General features: G+C 43.4%; 1 protein-coding gene across 1 annotated transcript; it reads right to left on the bottom strand.

Moving 5' to 3' along the window:
- Nucleotides 1–5,706: 5,706 nt before the first annotated feature.
- LOC139264143 (uncharacterized) lies at nucleotides 5,707–16,462 on the bottom strand. Its single transcript, XM_070880228.1, has 6 exons — nucleotides 16,363–16,462; nucleotides 14,090–14,114; nucleotides 10,498–10,568; nucleotides 9,285–9,296; nucleotides 6,409–6,786; nucleotides 5,707–5,790 (listed from the first exon to the last, which is right to left on the bottom strand). The coding sequence occupies exons 1-6, from the start codon at nucleotides 16,460–16,462 to the stop codon at nucleotides 5,753–5,755; spliced, it is 624 nt and encodes a 207-aa protein (XP_070736329.1). The 3' UTR covers nucleotides 5,707–5,752.
- Nucleotides 16,463–16,471: the final 9 nt, after the last annotated feature.

Raw genomic sequence — 16,471 nt, 5'->3', positions numbered from 1 at the left:
CTTACACGCAGAGATGGCTGCTGTTGGTAGTTTAGAAAAGTTTACAGAGGGTGAAGCCTTTACTCGGGTTTCGCTGGCCAGGTATCGCTTCTACACACACCGCAGCACCGAGGGCCAGGATTTAGCGGAATATGTCGCAGACTTTCAAAGACTTGCGGAACCGTGCGAATTTGGCGAACTCCACAACAATGTGTTGCGGGACGTTTTCGCGATGGGACGGGATGTTAAGTGGACCATCACCTTAAGCCAGGTGTTCACGACCTCAACGTTGAGATCCTCCCAGACTCAAAACTCACTGGCAAGTACTGTGTAGAAAATAACTGTTGATCAAAGAATTAGTCCAACTCAGAGTCCGCCGAGAGGTGTAAATGTGAATCGTTTAACAATTTTAAAGTGTGGAAGATGCCTGTGTGTGAATTATTTTAACATGGGGTAGCTGTTGCACACCAGCTACCACATGGACTTGACAGAGCAAGGTCTTGGTCCAATGGCAAGGGGATCCAAGACATTTGGAGACCAGGCTCTGCTGCATGGACCTAGCACACACATACACACACACACACATACACACACATATTCCTACTGACCCCCTCTCTCCCTCAAGCTCCCAGTGTAGGAAGCCGGGTGTAGGGATACATTCCTCCTACTGGCACCGTGCAGTCTGGATGCACAATGGCTCCGAGAAATATCTACGGACTCTCATTGAGTGTGAGGATTCATCTCTTCAATATGGAATGATCTCTTCGACTATCAGTGTGTGCATTATTTTAATTACACAATTACTTCTTTAATAGGCACCCCACCAGTTACAGTTTGCCAACCTGAAAATGACCCATTTATCCCGACTCTCTGTTTTCTGTTAGTTATCCAATCCACTATCCATGCCAACCCCGTGAGCTATTATCTTGTGCAGTAACCCTTTATGTGGCACCTTATCAAATGCCTTCTGGAAATCCAAATACACGACATCTACTGGTTCCCCTTTATCCACCCTGCTCGTTACATCCTCAAAGAACTCCAGCAAATTTGTCAAACATGATTTCCCTTTCATAAAACCATGCTGACTCTGTTTGACTGTATTATGATTTTCTAAATGTCCTGCTACTACTTCCTTAATAATGGACTCCAGCATTTTTCCAATGACAGATGTTAGGCTAACTGGCCTATAGTTTCCTGCTTTCTGACTCCTCCTTTCTTAAATAGGGGCCTTACATTTGTGGTTTTCCAATCCATTGGGACCTCTCCAGAATCCAGGCAATTTTGGTAGATTACAACCAATGCATCCACTATCTCTGTAGCCACTTCTTTTAAGACCCTAGGATGCAGGCCATCAAGTCCAGGGGACTAGTCCACCTTTAGTCCCATTAGTTTGCCTAGTATTTTTTTTCTAGTAAAAGTGATTGTTTTAAGTGTCCCCCTCTCAATAGCCCCTTAATTATTAATTATTGGGATGCTTTTAGTGTCTCCTACCATGAAGACTGATACAAAATATTTGTTCAAAGTCTCTGCCATTTCCCTGTTTCTTATTATTAATTCCCCAGTCTCATCCTGTAAGGAACCAATGTTTACTTTCGCTACTCTCTTCCTTTTTAAATACCTGTAGAAGCTCTTACTGTCTGTTTTTATATTTCTTGCTAGTTTACTCTCATAATCTATCTTCTCTCTCTTTATTATTTTTTTAGTTATCCTTTTCTGGTTTCTAAAAATTTCCAAATCCTCTGGCCTTCCACTAATTCTCGCAACATTGTGTGCCTTTGTTTCAATTTGATACCATCCTTTACTTCCTTAATTAGCCACAGATGGTTCATCCCTCTCTTAGAGTCTTTCTTTCTCACTGGAATATATCTTTGCTGAGAGTTATGAAATATCTCCTGAAATGTCTGCCACTGCTTATCTACCATCTTACCCTTTAATCTATTTTCCAGTCCACTTTAGCCAACTCTGCCTTCATACCTTTGTAATTGCCTTTATTTACATTCAGGATACTAGTTTTAGATCTAACTTTCTCAACCTCAAACTGAATTTGAAATTCTACCATGCTATGATCACTGTTCCCAAGAGGATCCTTTATTATGAGATCATTAATTAATCTAGTCTCATTACACATTACCAGATCTAAAATAGTCTGCTCCCTGTTTGGTTCCACAATGTATTGTTCTCAGAAACCATCCTGGATACACTCAATAAACTCTTCCTCAAGACTACCTTTGCCAATTTGATTTGTCCAATCAATATGAAGATTAAAATCGCCCATGATTATTGCCGTACCTTTCTTATAAGCCTCCATTATTTCTTGATTTATACTCTGTCCTACCATGTAGCTATTGTTGTGGGGCCTATATACTACTCCCACCAGTGACTTGTTTCCCTTATTATTTCTTATCTCCACCCAAACTGATTCTACATCTTGATCTTCTGAGCCAATATCATTTCTGACTGCTGCACTGATCTCATCCTTTATTAACAGAGCTACCCCACCTCCTTTTCTTTTCTGCCTATCCTTCTGAAATGTTAAATACCCCTGAATATTCAGTTCCCAGCCTTGGCCACCTTGGAACCCATCTCTGTAATGGCTATCAGTTCATACCCATTTATTTCTATTTGTCTTGTTACGAATGATGCGTGCATTCAGATAAAGAGCTTTTAATTTTGTCTTTTTACCATTTCCCCTACTCTGACCCCACTTTCTGATGCACTCTTATGTTTTTATACGCTCTGTCCCTTCCTATCACACTCTGGTTATCATTACCCCTATCGCTATCCTGCACTATTGTCTTCTCCTTTCTCTTTGACTTTTTACATTTCCGCTCACCTGAACCCTTCCTCACAATTCTTCAATTGGTTTGTTCTTTTGGGTTTCGCATTATAGGTAAGTACTTGTGGTTGGGAAGGTGAATAATGATTACAGTTTCCAGGTGTCTGCTGTTGTGCTAATGTCATGGGAAGAAAGGAGGACAGCACTAATGAATGTGTGTGGAAATAAAACTGCGACCCTTATGGTCACAAAAAAAATCAGAAAACGTCTACAAAATCCATGGAATCATTTGGTAGCTGACAGCTTGTTTTAATCTTATACTTTGTGTTTTGGATATAATTAATATTTTCAGGCCAGACATTTTGTGTGGATTTATTTATTTACTGCAGTCCTTTCTTGCATAGTAAAAGTGAAATAAAATGTATATTGAGATATTTTAGTAGTTTGGTAGGATGTATGAAATGACAAGTGCTTTAGCAGGCTGCATACTATTGAAGCATGTTAATCTGGTGTAATTTCAACAATAAGCTTTAAAAACTGAACACAGAAGGAATTAACCATGTATGTTCAGCCATGAATATACTTTATTCCACAATAAAGAGCAATTTTGGACATTCTGTGCCATTTTTTACAGAAATAAACAATATGCTCTATGTTCCACTGACAGTTAAATGACTCACTAAACAATTTTTAACACAACCCCAACATTACAGAAGCTCAAACATGCATGAGTGGAATTCCAACTCAGGCCAGTGAACAAACACAATAGCAAAATATACTTGTAGTCTTTACAATGTCTATAAAAATAACATTACCATCTGAATGTCTGATCTGCATTGGAGTTGTTGAATTATTAACTTGTGTTGTTAACTTATTTGCTGTAAAGTAAGACTGTCTGCAAAATATTTCTGTAGGAACAATTATAAAAAGCTGCCTTATACTATCACTTTTGGATGCATTTATACTTATAGTACAGGTATCAACAGTACAGGTTCCAGGCAGGCAGTGCCTTATTTATACTGCCAGCTCTGATAGGAATTCTCCCAGCAAGGAAAGAGCTTTGTATATTCATACTTATATAGGTATGCAGAGCTCTGTATGTTGCTTATTTTTAAATGTTTTCAGAGTGTCTGTAATCCCAATGCAACTGTGAACTGGGTGAGTTTAAAAAGAACTCAGGACATCCAGCAGACCCCTGAGTATTTTTAAACCATAGTTGACACTATGCTGGAGTGATATTCTATGTGGTGTCATAAGAAGACAAGATAATTATAGGCAAGGAAGGCTATTTGGACCATCTTAGATTATCCATTTAGAAATACACTTAAGTCCACTGTTTCAGAATCCAATAGTTTATTCAATGATTCCAGGGTTTTCCCCTCCATTACTCTATCTGAAATTTAATTCCATGTATTGATCACTCTTTGTGTGAAAAATTACTTCCTGGTGTCAAAACCCTGTAATATGAGGCTGCCTGCTACAGGGAAATGAATATCTGTCTTCAGGAGTCAGGTCAGGACCCAACTCTGGAGGTTTTTAAAAATATTTATTTTCTGACTAAGGGCATCATTGGCAAGGCCAGAATTTATTGACCATACTTAGTTGTCCTAAAGAAGGTACTGATTGACCTTCTTGTTGAATCGCTGCAATCCATCAAGTGAAGGTGCTCCCACAATGCTGTTAGGTAGGGAGTTCCAGGATTTTGTCCCAGTGACGATACAGGAACAGTGATATATATCCAAGTAGGTTGGTGTGTGACTTGAAGGGGAACTTGAGGGTGATGGCATTATCATGCACCTGCTGCCCTTGTCCCTTTAGGTGGTGGAGATAGCAGGTTTGGGATGTGCTGCCGAAAAAGCTTTGTTGCAATGCACACTGCAGTCATGATATGCTGCTGATGGAGGCTGTGAAGAGTGACATCATCAAGATACAGGTCGGTAATTGGAGCATGGGCAGATACTGCAGGACGAGAGACTGTAGAGGGACGTGATCAGGGCCCAGGAGAGGCGCGAGTTAGGGGCCAGGGGCAGCACAGATCAGCCCACACTGCGATTTGTGTGCGCACTAGGTCCATGCAGCAGAGCTGGTCTCCAGTTGTCTTGGTTAATCCTTGCCACTGGACCAAGACCTAGCTCTGTCAAGCCTGTGTGGTGGCTGGTGTGCAACTGTCACCCTAGTTTAAAAAACTTCACCCACAGGCATCTTCCACCCTTCAGGATGTAGTTCGGGTCCTTCATTGAAACTCCTGTGAACTCGTCCTTTTTTTAGCGGAAGCAAGTCATCCTCGTTTCGAGGGACCGCCCATGATGATGGTTGCTAGACTAGTCTGTGAAATAGCTCTCCCAACTTTTGTCACCAGTCCCCACAAGTTATTGCAAAGTCCCCTGCAAAGTCATAGTCATACCGTTACTTTTACATCACTTTGAAGCAGAAACCACTTTGCAGTGATGTTAAAGCTTAAGTATAAATACACGCTTAATGTTTAATGTTTTAGATGTTTGCCTGAGTGGTTATTAATGCCTCCGGATAACATCTTTTAAAGTGCGTTTGGGTTTCTGTGTATTCTGAAGACATTAAGAAAGCGTAAGGAGTCAGAACAAAATAAACTTTCTTTAGATCTCACCAACGAGAATTAATCAGAATACTTGGAATGCACTATGATGTAGTAAGTAGTTAGTTTGGAAATGATATATGAACTTTTGGGTTGAAGTTGAAATACCATTTATCAATTTTATTTTTCACCTAGCCATGCAGGGTTCAACTATTTTTCAGAAGATCTATTAGGTAAAAATACATTTTCATTTTCTTTTGACTCTATTTTGAAAGATATGCTATTTTAATTACAGCTTTGCATCATCCCATGAATAATGCTGCTGTATAATATTTAAAAGAAATATTTATCTACGTGTTCATTGATCCAGCGCGTGGAACAGACAGTCTTGCTTCACTTGGTCGGGAGAGCTGGTATTTCGATAACTCGAGTTCATTTTGCAGACATCAAAACTTTAATTGCTTGTCACTTGAACGTGTCAACCCTGCAATAAACAAAACACCAGAATGGACGTCAATTCGTTGCTCGGAGCTCTATCATATATCTGAGCAAAAGGCGAATGGCGTGCCGACCATAAGTGTAACTGCATCCGAATTCTAAATCTAGACATTGCTGTTGACCAGAAGACGTAAACCAGCGCTTAACGCATTTCTACCAAATCCCTCTGTCCGTTAAATTCGGAGAAGCCTGAACCCGATTTCAGATGCAAGTTGTATGTCTACATTCAAATGGGAATGGCGCTCGGCTGCTAATATTGCTAACAGGCACAGAATTCTAGGTTCCAACGTCCAGTTCAAATGTCGGCAACAAGTTTGTTTCAAAGGAAAGATGACTGCCACAGATAAAACTAGACTAAGGTCTACCTGAAAGGGTGGCAGAGGCAGAAACCCTCGTCGCATTTAAAAAGTACACGCTTGAAGTGCTGGAAAGTGGGATTAGGCTGGTAGCTCTTTTCATCCGGCACAGACACGATGGCCCGAATGTCCTCGTTCTGTGCTGCAAATGTCTATGACTCTATGAGGTTAACAGCTTGGAACAGTTCAAAAAGACACAAAACATGTGGAAAAAAATGTGTTTCATTGCACCGTCTAGAAGGAGTTACCTGTCGTGTACTGTGGATACCTCAAGGTATATCCGGTAACGAGCTGTCTCCTGCCCAGCCCATGAGATCGTGACAGCACACAGTCCACATAGATATCCCAGAAGAGCTGAGCCAGGTCGATGAACAGGGCGGCGTGTTTGGGCTTTTCCGAGAGTTTTAGGTAGATCATGAAGTCCCAGAAGCTGCTGACCGTTTCGGCGACTCGCAGCTTCTTTATCTCGACCAGGGCGAGGGAAGAGCTCTCCCAGCACTGAGGGTCGATCTCCCCCAGACTCATCGGGTCCATGTTCCCTCTCTGAGCCATAACCACCATCAGGATCCAGATCAGCGTTAGGCACAAGCTGCCGCCCAGATACTGCATACTGTACAGGGACTGGCCTGGCAAGGCAAAGAAAAACAGCGGGGGCTTTAAAAACTGGCGAGTCGAGCATGGAAATAAACTGGGTCAGGTCGCTGTCTTTTGTGAATGATTCCGACCATGGACGCTATTATAGCACTCACTGACGGGAGGTTTAAGTAGTTATGGAGATCTTCGGAAAATAGCAAGAATTATTGTGCTTAGACAATGATTGAATATCGGCACGGTGGCCTCCTATGCTGGACTATGAATATCTCGCCAGGGTTAGGACACAGATTGATCTTTGTACACCCCTCCGAATTATATACTTTTGAGCCGAATGCAAGTGACACAGTTATGGTGTATTGCAAAGAACAGTTCATATCTTACACGGTGGAAAGTAGCTTTGGAGGGTATTCGACCTCAAAATGGAACTAAACATGTAAAACTGCGCAACAACTGCATGAGTTTCCCCAAGAGCAGTTTCCGTGTGTGGGTCCTGTCTTTAGGTGGGATATTATTGGTGATAACTTTGGGTTGTTTTTTTTTCAGAGAACGGCGTGACTACCTAGAATTACACTGTGCAAAGAGAGCTTCTCAGTGTAAGTGTAAGAGAGACCAGGCGTGTTGTCAGTTATATCCGTACAACGTGCTGATCACGAGAAGCTGTACCAGCCTGTCTGGAGATTCTCCAAATAACTTCTTACAGAGCAGCACGGACCGGAACACGGGATCCGAGGAGACGGTATGTGAATGGAGGGAATAGGAATACATAAAATAATGCACAAGCCATCAGACTGAAGGAACGGGCAACAATAATGCGCTAATGGTGACCGTGTGACTTGCATCAAAGCAGCTTCTTCACAGGGCGCCCCTGCTCTGGGCAGGTCGCACACTGAAATGTCTAAACATCCATAGGGTCGTGGTCAAAAGGCAAGAACCCGAATCCAGACACCAATAACCCTAACACCTGGAAGATCACAGCTAATAAATGGAACATCACCGAGTGGATTCGATACCCTATAAATGTACGTACCATAACATTCATTATAGCTTGTTATTTGCAAATGAAATTTCTGTTCTGATCCTCGTGAGGTGTAATGTGGCGATAGAAATGTATTTAAAGCTGATTTTTTTTTAAACTACGGGTGTTATATAGATTTCCAAAAATTGAAATTGCAGATACAGTATTGGGAATCTGAAGCAAGAACCGAAAACGTGGAAACTCTCAGCAGGTCAGTCAGCATCCGTGGAGAGAGAAGAGAGGGTTAATAATGTCTGTAGAGTAGACCATTGCCCACACTCCAACCGTTAACTCCTCTGCTGTCTCCTCGGAGACTGTCCGACCTGTTGAATGATACCAACATGTCTTGTTTCTGTCCTTTGATAAGCTTTGTTCAGAGTGTTGGATATACTCTCTGTACATCCCACTTTGACTTCCACCTTTACTAAACACCTTACCGTAACTCTATATATTTTCTGCAATGTGGATGCATCGAATTTGTCTCGGGTACACGCGGCGTGTCTTACAGGAAGATGGGAATGTGCAGGACCGGAATCTACCATTGCCTTTGGCTTGTCTCAAGAACTTATTTTAAGGTGATTTAGATATGTAATGTGTGGCACTAATAAGGTTGATAAAATATGACAATACAGTATCATATGATTCACATAAACAACTTTGACAGTCAAAAAGAATCTCAAATATAGCAATGACGAATACACGACGAGTATGTAAACAAAAACATCTGCAGCAATCCAGATGCGTCGAAGATGTCAAAAAGTATTACAAAGTATTACATAGTATTTACAGCACAGAAACAGGCCGATCGGCCCAACAGGTCTATTGCCGGTGTTTATGTACCACACGAGTCTCCTCCCACCCCTCTTCATCTAACCCCATCAACATATCCCTCTATTTGTATCTTCCTCATGTGTTTATCTTTCTTCCCATTAAATGCATCTATGCCATTCGCCGTAACTACTTCTTGTGGTAGCGAGTTCCACATTCTAACCACTCTGTGGGTAAAGAGGTTCCTCCTGAATTCCCTATTGGATTTATTAGTGACTATCTTAGATTTATGGCCCCTTGTTCTGGTCTCGTCCTTAAGTGCAAGCATCTTCTCCACCTCTACCCTATCAAGCCCTTTCAAATCTTAAAGATCTCTAACAGGTCACCCCTCAGTCTTTTTATGGAAAAAAAAGCCCCAGCTGTTCAATCTCCGCTGATAGGTATATCCTCTCAGTTTTCGTTTGATCCTCTTAGAGGGAAATGAACTGGAGTTAAAGTATATGTGATATGAATGGACAGTTTGTAACGAGTGTGGAAATTACTCCTGTTGCTGGGAATATGTGGCAATAAAGACATCTGGGTGTCACCGCATTGCTATGAGACAACTGTGCAACGATCCTGTTCTGTTACCAAGATGCTGTTGCGGTGTAATTCGCAATTTCAGATTCTTATCTAATGAATTGTTTGTACAGACATCTGGCGCTCATGCCTGCAAAGGAATTACTACTTTCATTCAACTATACTTACTCGCCTGAGCAGCTGTGGAACAGAAAATCAGAGAGGACACTTAAATGTAAGATTCATTGTACGAGCATATTATCTCGTCCAATACGTTTGCTTTAAATAATTATCTTTAACACCAAGTCGGATACAAGTGACATGGCAGTAAAAACTTGGGATAGGAAATGCATATTTACCTACAGTGAAGATATACGTCTCTCTCGATGCGAATCACTGGTTGTATTGGTCGCTGACGAACGAGCGGGAGATGTTCCTTCCTTGGGCGATGTAAGGTTGGATCCTAGAGTTGGGTTTAGACGCAACCTGTAACTCGGCGCATATATTTATACCACAGTACGCCCACAATATCTGCGTCAGATTATGTGCCTTTTCCATTTCTCGTGTGCCCACTAAAACGACCCTGTTGTGTGTTCGATCATTTGTATTAACCATCCATATTCAACCATATGCAAATGACGTCAATGACGGGATGCAACAGCTGTCAGTGGGAAGCTCGAGTCCAAGAAGTTATTCGAAATTTGAAGGAAATTGTTTTTTACTATTTTAACTACTGTAGTCTCTTTAGGTGCTCTCTTTACTCGCAGAGTTTTTGTGAAAGCAATTCCAGTGTCGGGGTTTGCTGTATAACCGGCGGAGGGGACAGCCGTCTCTGTTTTCAAAGTACAATATTACATCGTTAAGATACTTTTACAAAAGTTCTCCAACTCTATCAGATATGTACTGATGTTTCTACGAATTCTCCAGCATCTATTAACTAGTAAGAACACAACTATTTCGGAGAATGCACCGTAAAATAGCAGGAAAATGAGCGACACTTGGAAATAAAAGTTAATTTATTTTAAAACGGTGTGAAAATACACGACATATCCCCCAAAAGATTCCAGTTTAGAGCTTCAGCAACCGTTAAAACACAAACTCGGGGGACTTATACATCTGATCACTCATGTTATACCAAAGGGATATTTCTCTCGGTTCTCCCGTCAGTATTTGTTTAACTCATGGTAACCCCGGACAGATTCTCGGTGCAACGTGCATTACTATGCACCTCTATAAAGGTATGGGGGTGCAGCACGTGTGTGCGTTGTACCTGCAGTTATACAGTACAAAGGGAACTGAGTGTGATGCAGGTTTGCTATGGGTATGGAGAGATGGTGAGTTATAAGGTACTGTAAATCCACTCTCAGTCCAGTTTCCCTAACCTGTTTGCAGCTCCACGTACCTTCCCCTGTTCTTGGTGTCAATGCAATGGCATCACAGTGATGTCCATCGAGGCAAATGTATGCTACGCACCTGAGGGGTAATTTTCGGAAATTTGAACACGCGTTGGGCTTAATTTTCTGGCCATTTATAATAACCACCTATATTTGTATAGCGCCCTTAACATAGTAAAACGTCCCAAGGCGCTTCACAGGAGCGCTAAATTAATTTCTTATGGGTTGAATCTCCCGGCTGGTAACATGAAGTCAGAAAAGTACCGCTTAGTATTCTGGAATTACACTGCACAAAAGGATGTTTGCTTTGTTGTGCAACCCTAGTCATTTATACTCCAACTTTAGCTTCGCAATGAAGTTGATAAATGCACCCTTAAACACACACAGACCTATATTCAATGTGCAGTAGCTCATTATTGTGATGAAACAGTACCACCAGCAATAAAATATCTTTACCACATCATATAAGACAGCAGGATGGTACTTGTTAGAACATAACAAGACAATGGTGCACAATATGTGGTCACTCGCAACATTTGGTGGAAAGAGCAGTTTTCAAACACCGTGCGTGCATTGATCATGCCACCAGTCCTAGAGAAGAATGGGTAAATCCTCTTTCTAAATGTCACAATTACTAGAGAGGCAAATAGATCTTTGGAATTTAGAGTCCAAAGAAAACTAACAGTTTTTGCACATCGTATTCGGTCATCATTGGTGGACAGAGCCCTTTCCATCTGTGAAGGCAACTTTGATGTTTCAGGACCTGTCAAGAGTCAGAAGATTTGAATATCCACTTAGTAAAATTAAAACTATTCACCTTTATCAAAGCAAATTGATCAATTACAGTATCTTCTTTAAGGGTGCAATAATACTGCCGCAATTGGATTGCTCCAATGCCGTTTTTTGTTTTGCGGCGATTCTACACTGACAGTATAACTCTACAATCTTGTACCGATCCGACTGCGGAGCAGAGCAGAGTGACCCCCCCCCCCCCACCCCACAGGAGGCATTCGCGCAATGCTTCAACCTGACACCATGCGGAGTGTAAGTCCAGTGCAGTATCTCATCAACTCTAAAAACTTACTGCTGTCTTTTTAATACTATGACAAAGCAGACGCAGCTATCCACACTCTCAGAACGTGAAACAATTACACGCAGCGTGTGAGCTCTGCCTTAGCATGTAATCACGCTGTTGGAGAGTGATCTACTGCTGCAGCAGAACTGTGCTTTGTATTCTGCTGCTACCGGTCTCAGATTGGTAATGCATTGTAATTGCAGCATAAGAAACATTGTCCTTTCATATATACAAAACCTTTCATTCAAAACTCACCAGCAGGGAGCAGAATTCTGCGCATGCGTGTAAGAGAGACTTGGCTTCGCAAATAGGCAGTTTGGCAGCTATCGAAAATAACGTTAAATGAAGATAAAGGATACATAGGAAAACATAAATACAAGTTAAACATAATGTACAAAGAAACCATGCATTAGTTAGGGTGCCACCAAATTAAAATGTGTTGAAACTTAAATGTTTTTCTCACAAAGTGATATAAATCAGCCATGACATGACATGGTTCCAGATCAGCCGTGATCTTATTGAATGGTGGAGCAGACTCGAGGGGCCAAATGGCCTGCTCCTGCTCCTATTTCTTATGTTCTTAAATCCTTTGGGACAGATAATATGACAGGAGGCGCTGATACCTTTCAGTATGCCCCATATGGGCCACATCTCAAAGAGGGTTGGGAGCCTGTGCACAAGGTGTGTGCTGGGCTCATTCAATCCCGGATTTTGATTCAAAAGTAGACATACACTGTTATATATGCAGACTATAGATATACTCTCTATGTAATCACTGTATAGATGCTTAAGATGAAGACATGTTACCTGATGTACTATAAATAGGGTTTACACTGTGTATATACTATGCTGGCACCACTAGAGGGTGCAACTGGTGGAGACTGGGATTTCCTGCCCCTGTGGCAGAGACTGTCCATCAGAGGGCACTGCGGTGGGAGACCTGAGGGTCACCTGCATAGGTGTGCAGGGCCCAGTATAAAAGGCTGCCCACCATGCTTGTGCCGCACTCTGGAGTTACGAATAAAGGACCAAGGTCACTACAGTTTGAGTACAACACATTGCCTTGTGGAGTCATTCATATGTGCATTACAGACATAACAACTGGCAATGAGAATACGGACTTTCACGCGATTATAGCTACCTTTGGCACACTAAAAACTTTGCAGAGGGTGATGATTGGGATGCCTTCACGGAAAGGCTCGAGCAATATTTTGTGACAAATGACCTGGCAGGGGAGACAGACACATTGGCGGAGAAACGCAAGGCTATACTGCTGACCAGTTGTGAGCCCGAGGTCTACCGCCTCGTCAGGGACTTGCTGGCTCTCACAAAGGCCAAGGATAAGACATACGATGAGCTGACTGAACTAATTCGTGACCAATTTAAACCAAAACAGAGCATCCCCACGGCCAGGCACAGATTCTACACTCACCGCAGACCTGAGGGCCAGGAGATTGCAAAGAAATGCTGCCGACCTCAGGAGACTTGCGGCACCATGTGATTTTGGCACACACCTCAACGAAGCATTGTGAGACATCTTCGTTATGGGAATTGGCCACGAGAGCCTCCTTCATAAGCTACTATCTGCCGCCACCACGGTCAGCCTGCAGAAGGCCATCAACATCAGTCAGGCGTTCATGACCTCAACCTGCAGCACCAAGCAAATTGTTCATCCTGTGGACTCAAACCCGGCAAGTACTGTACATAGAATGGTGCCTTTCACAGACAAGACTGTAGAACATGGCTCTGCCCAGGGCAAAGGGCACAGACCTCAGGGTTCTAGAACTCAGAGTCCACCGAGGGGTGCTAATCGAGTAGCACCATGCTGGCGTTGCGGAGGAAACCATAAGACTCACCAGTGTCTGTTTGCTGAGTACGTATGCAAAGCCTGTAACATGAAGGGCCACCTCCAGCATATGTGTAAAAGAAATACGACTCACCGTCTAGCAGAGGAGTCGGTAGATGACTTTGAATCCAGTATGATTATTTGGCCAGAGAGGCAGCTCAGCCCCAAGAAAAAGTGTATAGCGTGTATACCTGCACCACCGATTGTCCTCCAGTGAAGGTGGAAGTCGAGATAAACGACAGTCCAGTCTTCATGGAAGTGGACACGGGAGCGAGCCAGTCAGTGATGAGCCAGGATGCCTTTGAGAGGCTATGGAATGAAAAATCACCTGAGCTGGTTCCAGTACAGGAAAAGTTGTGCACCTACACCAAGGAGCTGATCCCAGTCCTTGGTAGTGCAGATATAAGTGTAATTCATAATGGCGTGGTGCACAAGTTACCTCTGTGGATTGTTGCAGGTGATGGTCCAACGCTACTCGGAAGAAGGTGGATGGGGAAGATCCAGTGGAAATGGGAAGACCTCTTCACTCCAGCAATCGATGTCCCCCATACTCAGAGGCAGAGCAAAACCTCACCTTCACTTGGGCCAGGCACCAGAGACAGACCAGCGCAGCACCTGAGGCACATACCGTCCTTCATGACTGTGTGACAATGATCTGACCGGAACGACCTAAAAGTACCTTCCCGGCTCCAGTGGCAGGACTCCTGCGGAGGAAGATTGAATTCACAGGCACTCTTCCAGCTTTTGTGGCAGAATCGTGGGAGAGAAGGATCAAGGCAGTCGACCTCGAGGATGGAGGCAAGATGGTGTCCCTGTTGCAGCGAGGTGCAGCATGGCTGAAAAAAAAGATGGCCATGGCCATATCACAAGGTGCAACGCTGAGGGACCAACACGTAGTGTCTCGTAAGGAGGAGGAACTGAGGGAAATCCTTCTTAGCCGGGAAATTGTGTTGGGGAAATTGATGGGATTGAAGGCCGATAAATCCCCAGGGCCTGATGGACTGCATCCCAGAGTACTTAAGGAGGTGGCCTTGGAAATAGTGGATGCGTTGACAGTCATTTTCCAACATTCCATTGACTCTGGATCAGTTCCTATGGAGTGGAGGGTAGCCAATGTAACCCCACTTTTTAAAAAAGGAGGGAGAGAGAAAACAGGGAATTATAGACCGGTCAGCCTGACATCGGTAGTGGGTAAAATGATGGAATCAATTATTAAGGATGTCATAGCAGTGCATTTGGAAAGAGGTGACATGATAGGTCCAAGTCAGCATGGATTTGTGAAAGGGAAATCATGCTTGACAAATCTTCTGGAATTTTTTGAGGATGTTTCCAGTAGTGTGGATAAGGGAGAACCAGTTGATGTGGTATATTTGGACTTTCAGAAGGCGTTCGACAAGGTCCCACACAAGAGATTGATGTGCAAAGTTAGAGCACATGGGATTGGGGGTAGTGTACTGACATGGATTGAGAACTGGTTGTCAGACAGGAAGCAAAGAGTAGGAGTAAATGGGTACTTTTCAGAATGGCAGGCAGTGACTAGTGGGGTACCGCAAGGTTCTGTGCTGGGGCCCCAGCTGTTTACACTGTACATTAATGATTTAGATGAGGGGATTAAACGTCGTATCTCCAAATTTGCGGATGACACTAAGTTGGGTGGCAGTGTGAGCTGTGAGGAGGATGCTGTGAGGCTGCAGAGCGACTTGGATAGGTTAGGTGAGTGGGCAAATGCATGGCAGATGAAGTATAATGTGGATAAATGTGAGGTTATCCACTTTGGTGGTAAAAACAGAGAGACAGACTATTACCTGAATGGTGACAGATTAGGAAAAGGGGAGGTGCAAAGAGACCTGGGTGTCATGGTACATCAGTCATTGAAGGTTGGCATGCAGGTGCAGCAGGCGGTTAAGAAAGCAAATGGCATGTTGGCTTTCATAGCAAGGGGATTTGAGTACAGGGGCAGGGAGGTGTTGCTACAGTTGTACAGGGCATTGGTGAGGCCACACCTGGAGTATTGTGTACAGTTTTGGTCTCCTAACCTGAGGAAGGACATTCTTGCTATTGAGGGAGTGCAGCGAAGGTTCACCAGACTGATTCCCGGGATGGCGGGACTGACCTATCAAGAAAGACTGGATCAACTGGGCTTGTATTCACTGGAGTTCAGAAGAATGAGAGGGGACCTCATAGAAACATTTAAAATTCTGACGGGGTTAGATAGGTTAGATGCAGGAAGAATGTTCCCAATGTTGGGGAAGTCCAGAACCAGAGGTCACAGTCTAAGGATAAGGGGTAAGCCATTTAGGACTGAGATGCGGAGGAACTTCTTCACCCAGAGAGTGGTGAACCTGTGGAATTCTCTACCACAGAAAGTTGTTGAGGCCAATTCACTAAATATATTCAAAAAGGAGTTAGATGAGGTCCTTACTACTAGGGGGATCAACGGCTATGGCGAGAAAGCAGGAATGGGGTACTGAAGTTGAATGTTCAGCCATGAACTCATTGAATGGCGGTGCAGGCTAGAAGGGCCGAATGGCCTACTCCTGCACCTATTTTCTATGTTTGTATGTTTCTAACAAAGGATTTGATTGGGGTAAAGCCAGCAGGGCTCTCTTAAAGGAGACCTGCAACCAACTGAACTTAAAGAGACATTGTTTGCATGGAAATCAATGTAATGAACCGATTAAGATGGTGAACAAAATGTTGTTGTGAGATGTCGGTACTATTCCTAATGTAAAGAACAAAAGGTTGTTGTGAGATGTCGGGAATAGAGTGTCCCTCAAAAGTAACAAGCGAGCGAATTTGGGGAGGGAAAAGGTGCTGATCCTGATGCCCTGCCCCAAGTGTCCCCACAAGTTATAGGCCAGTGACCTCAGGAGGGTGAAGGCACTGATTCTGATACCCTGCCCCAGGTCTATTTCACGCTGCAGGCACCCGATGGCAATATTCGCCACGGACCTGGAAATGAAAATGGTGCCAATGCGCGCAGTCGGTCACCGTTGCCCACCACCCAGGTGGAGACGGCACAGCCCCCAGACCCAGTAGCTACCTCGGCCATGTCTGAGAG

This window comes from Pristiophorus japonicus, chromosome 5 (assembly GCF_044704955.1).
Source record: "Pristiophorus japonicus isolate sPriJap1 chromosome 5, sPriJap1.hap1, whole genome shotgun sequence".
Taxonomy (NCBI): domain Eukaryota; kingdom Metazoa; phylum Chordata; class Chondrichthyes; family Pristiophoridae; genus Pristiophorus; species Pristiophorus japonicus.
The sequence above is the reverse complement of the archived record's forward strand: the minus strand, read 5'-3'. Positions and strand labels throughout refer to the sequence as shown.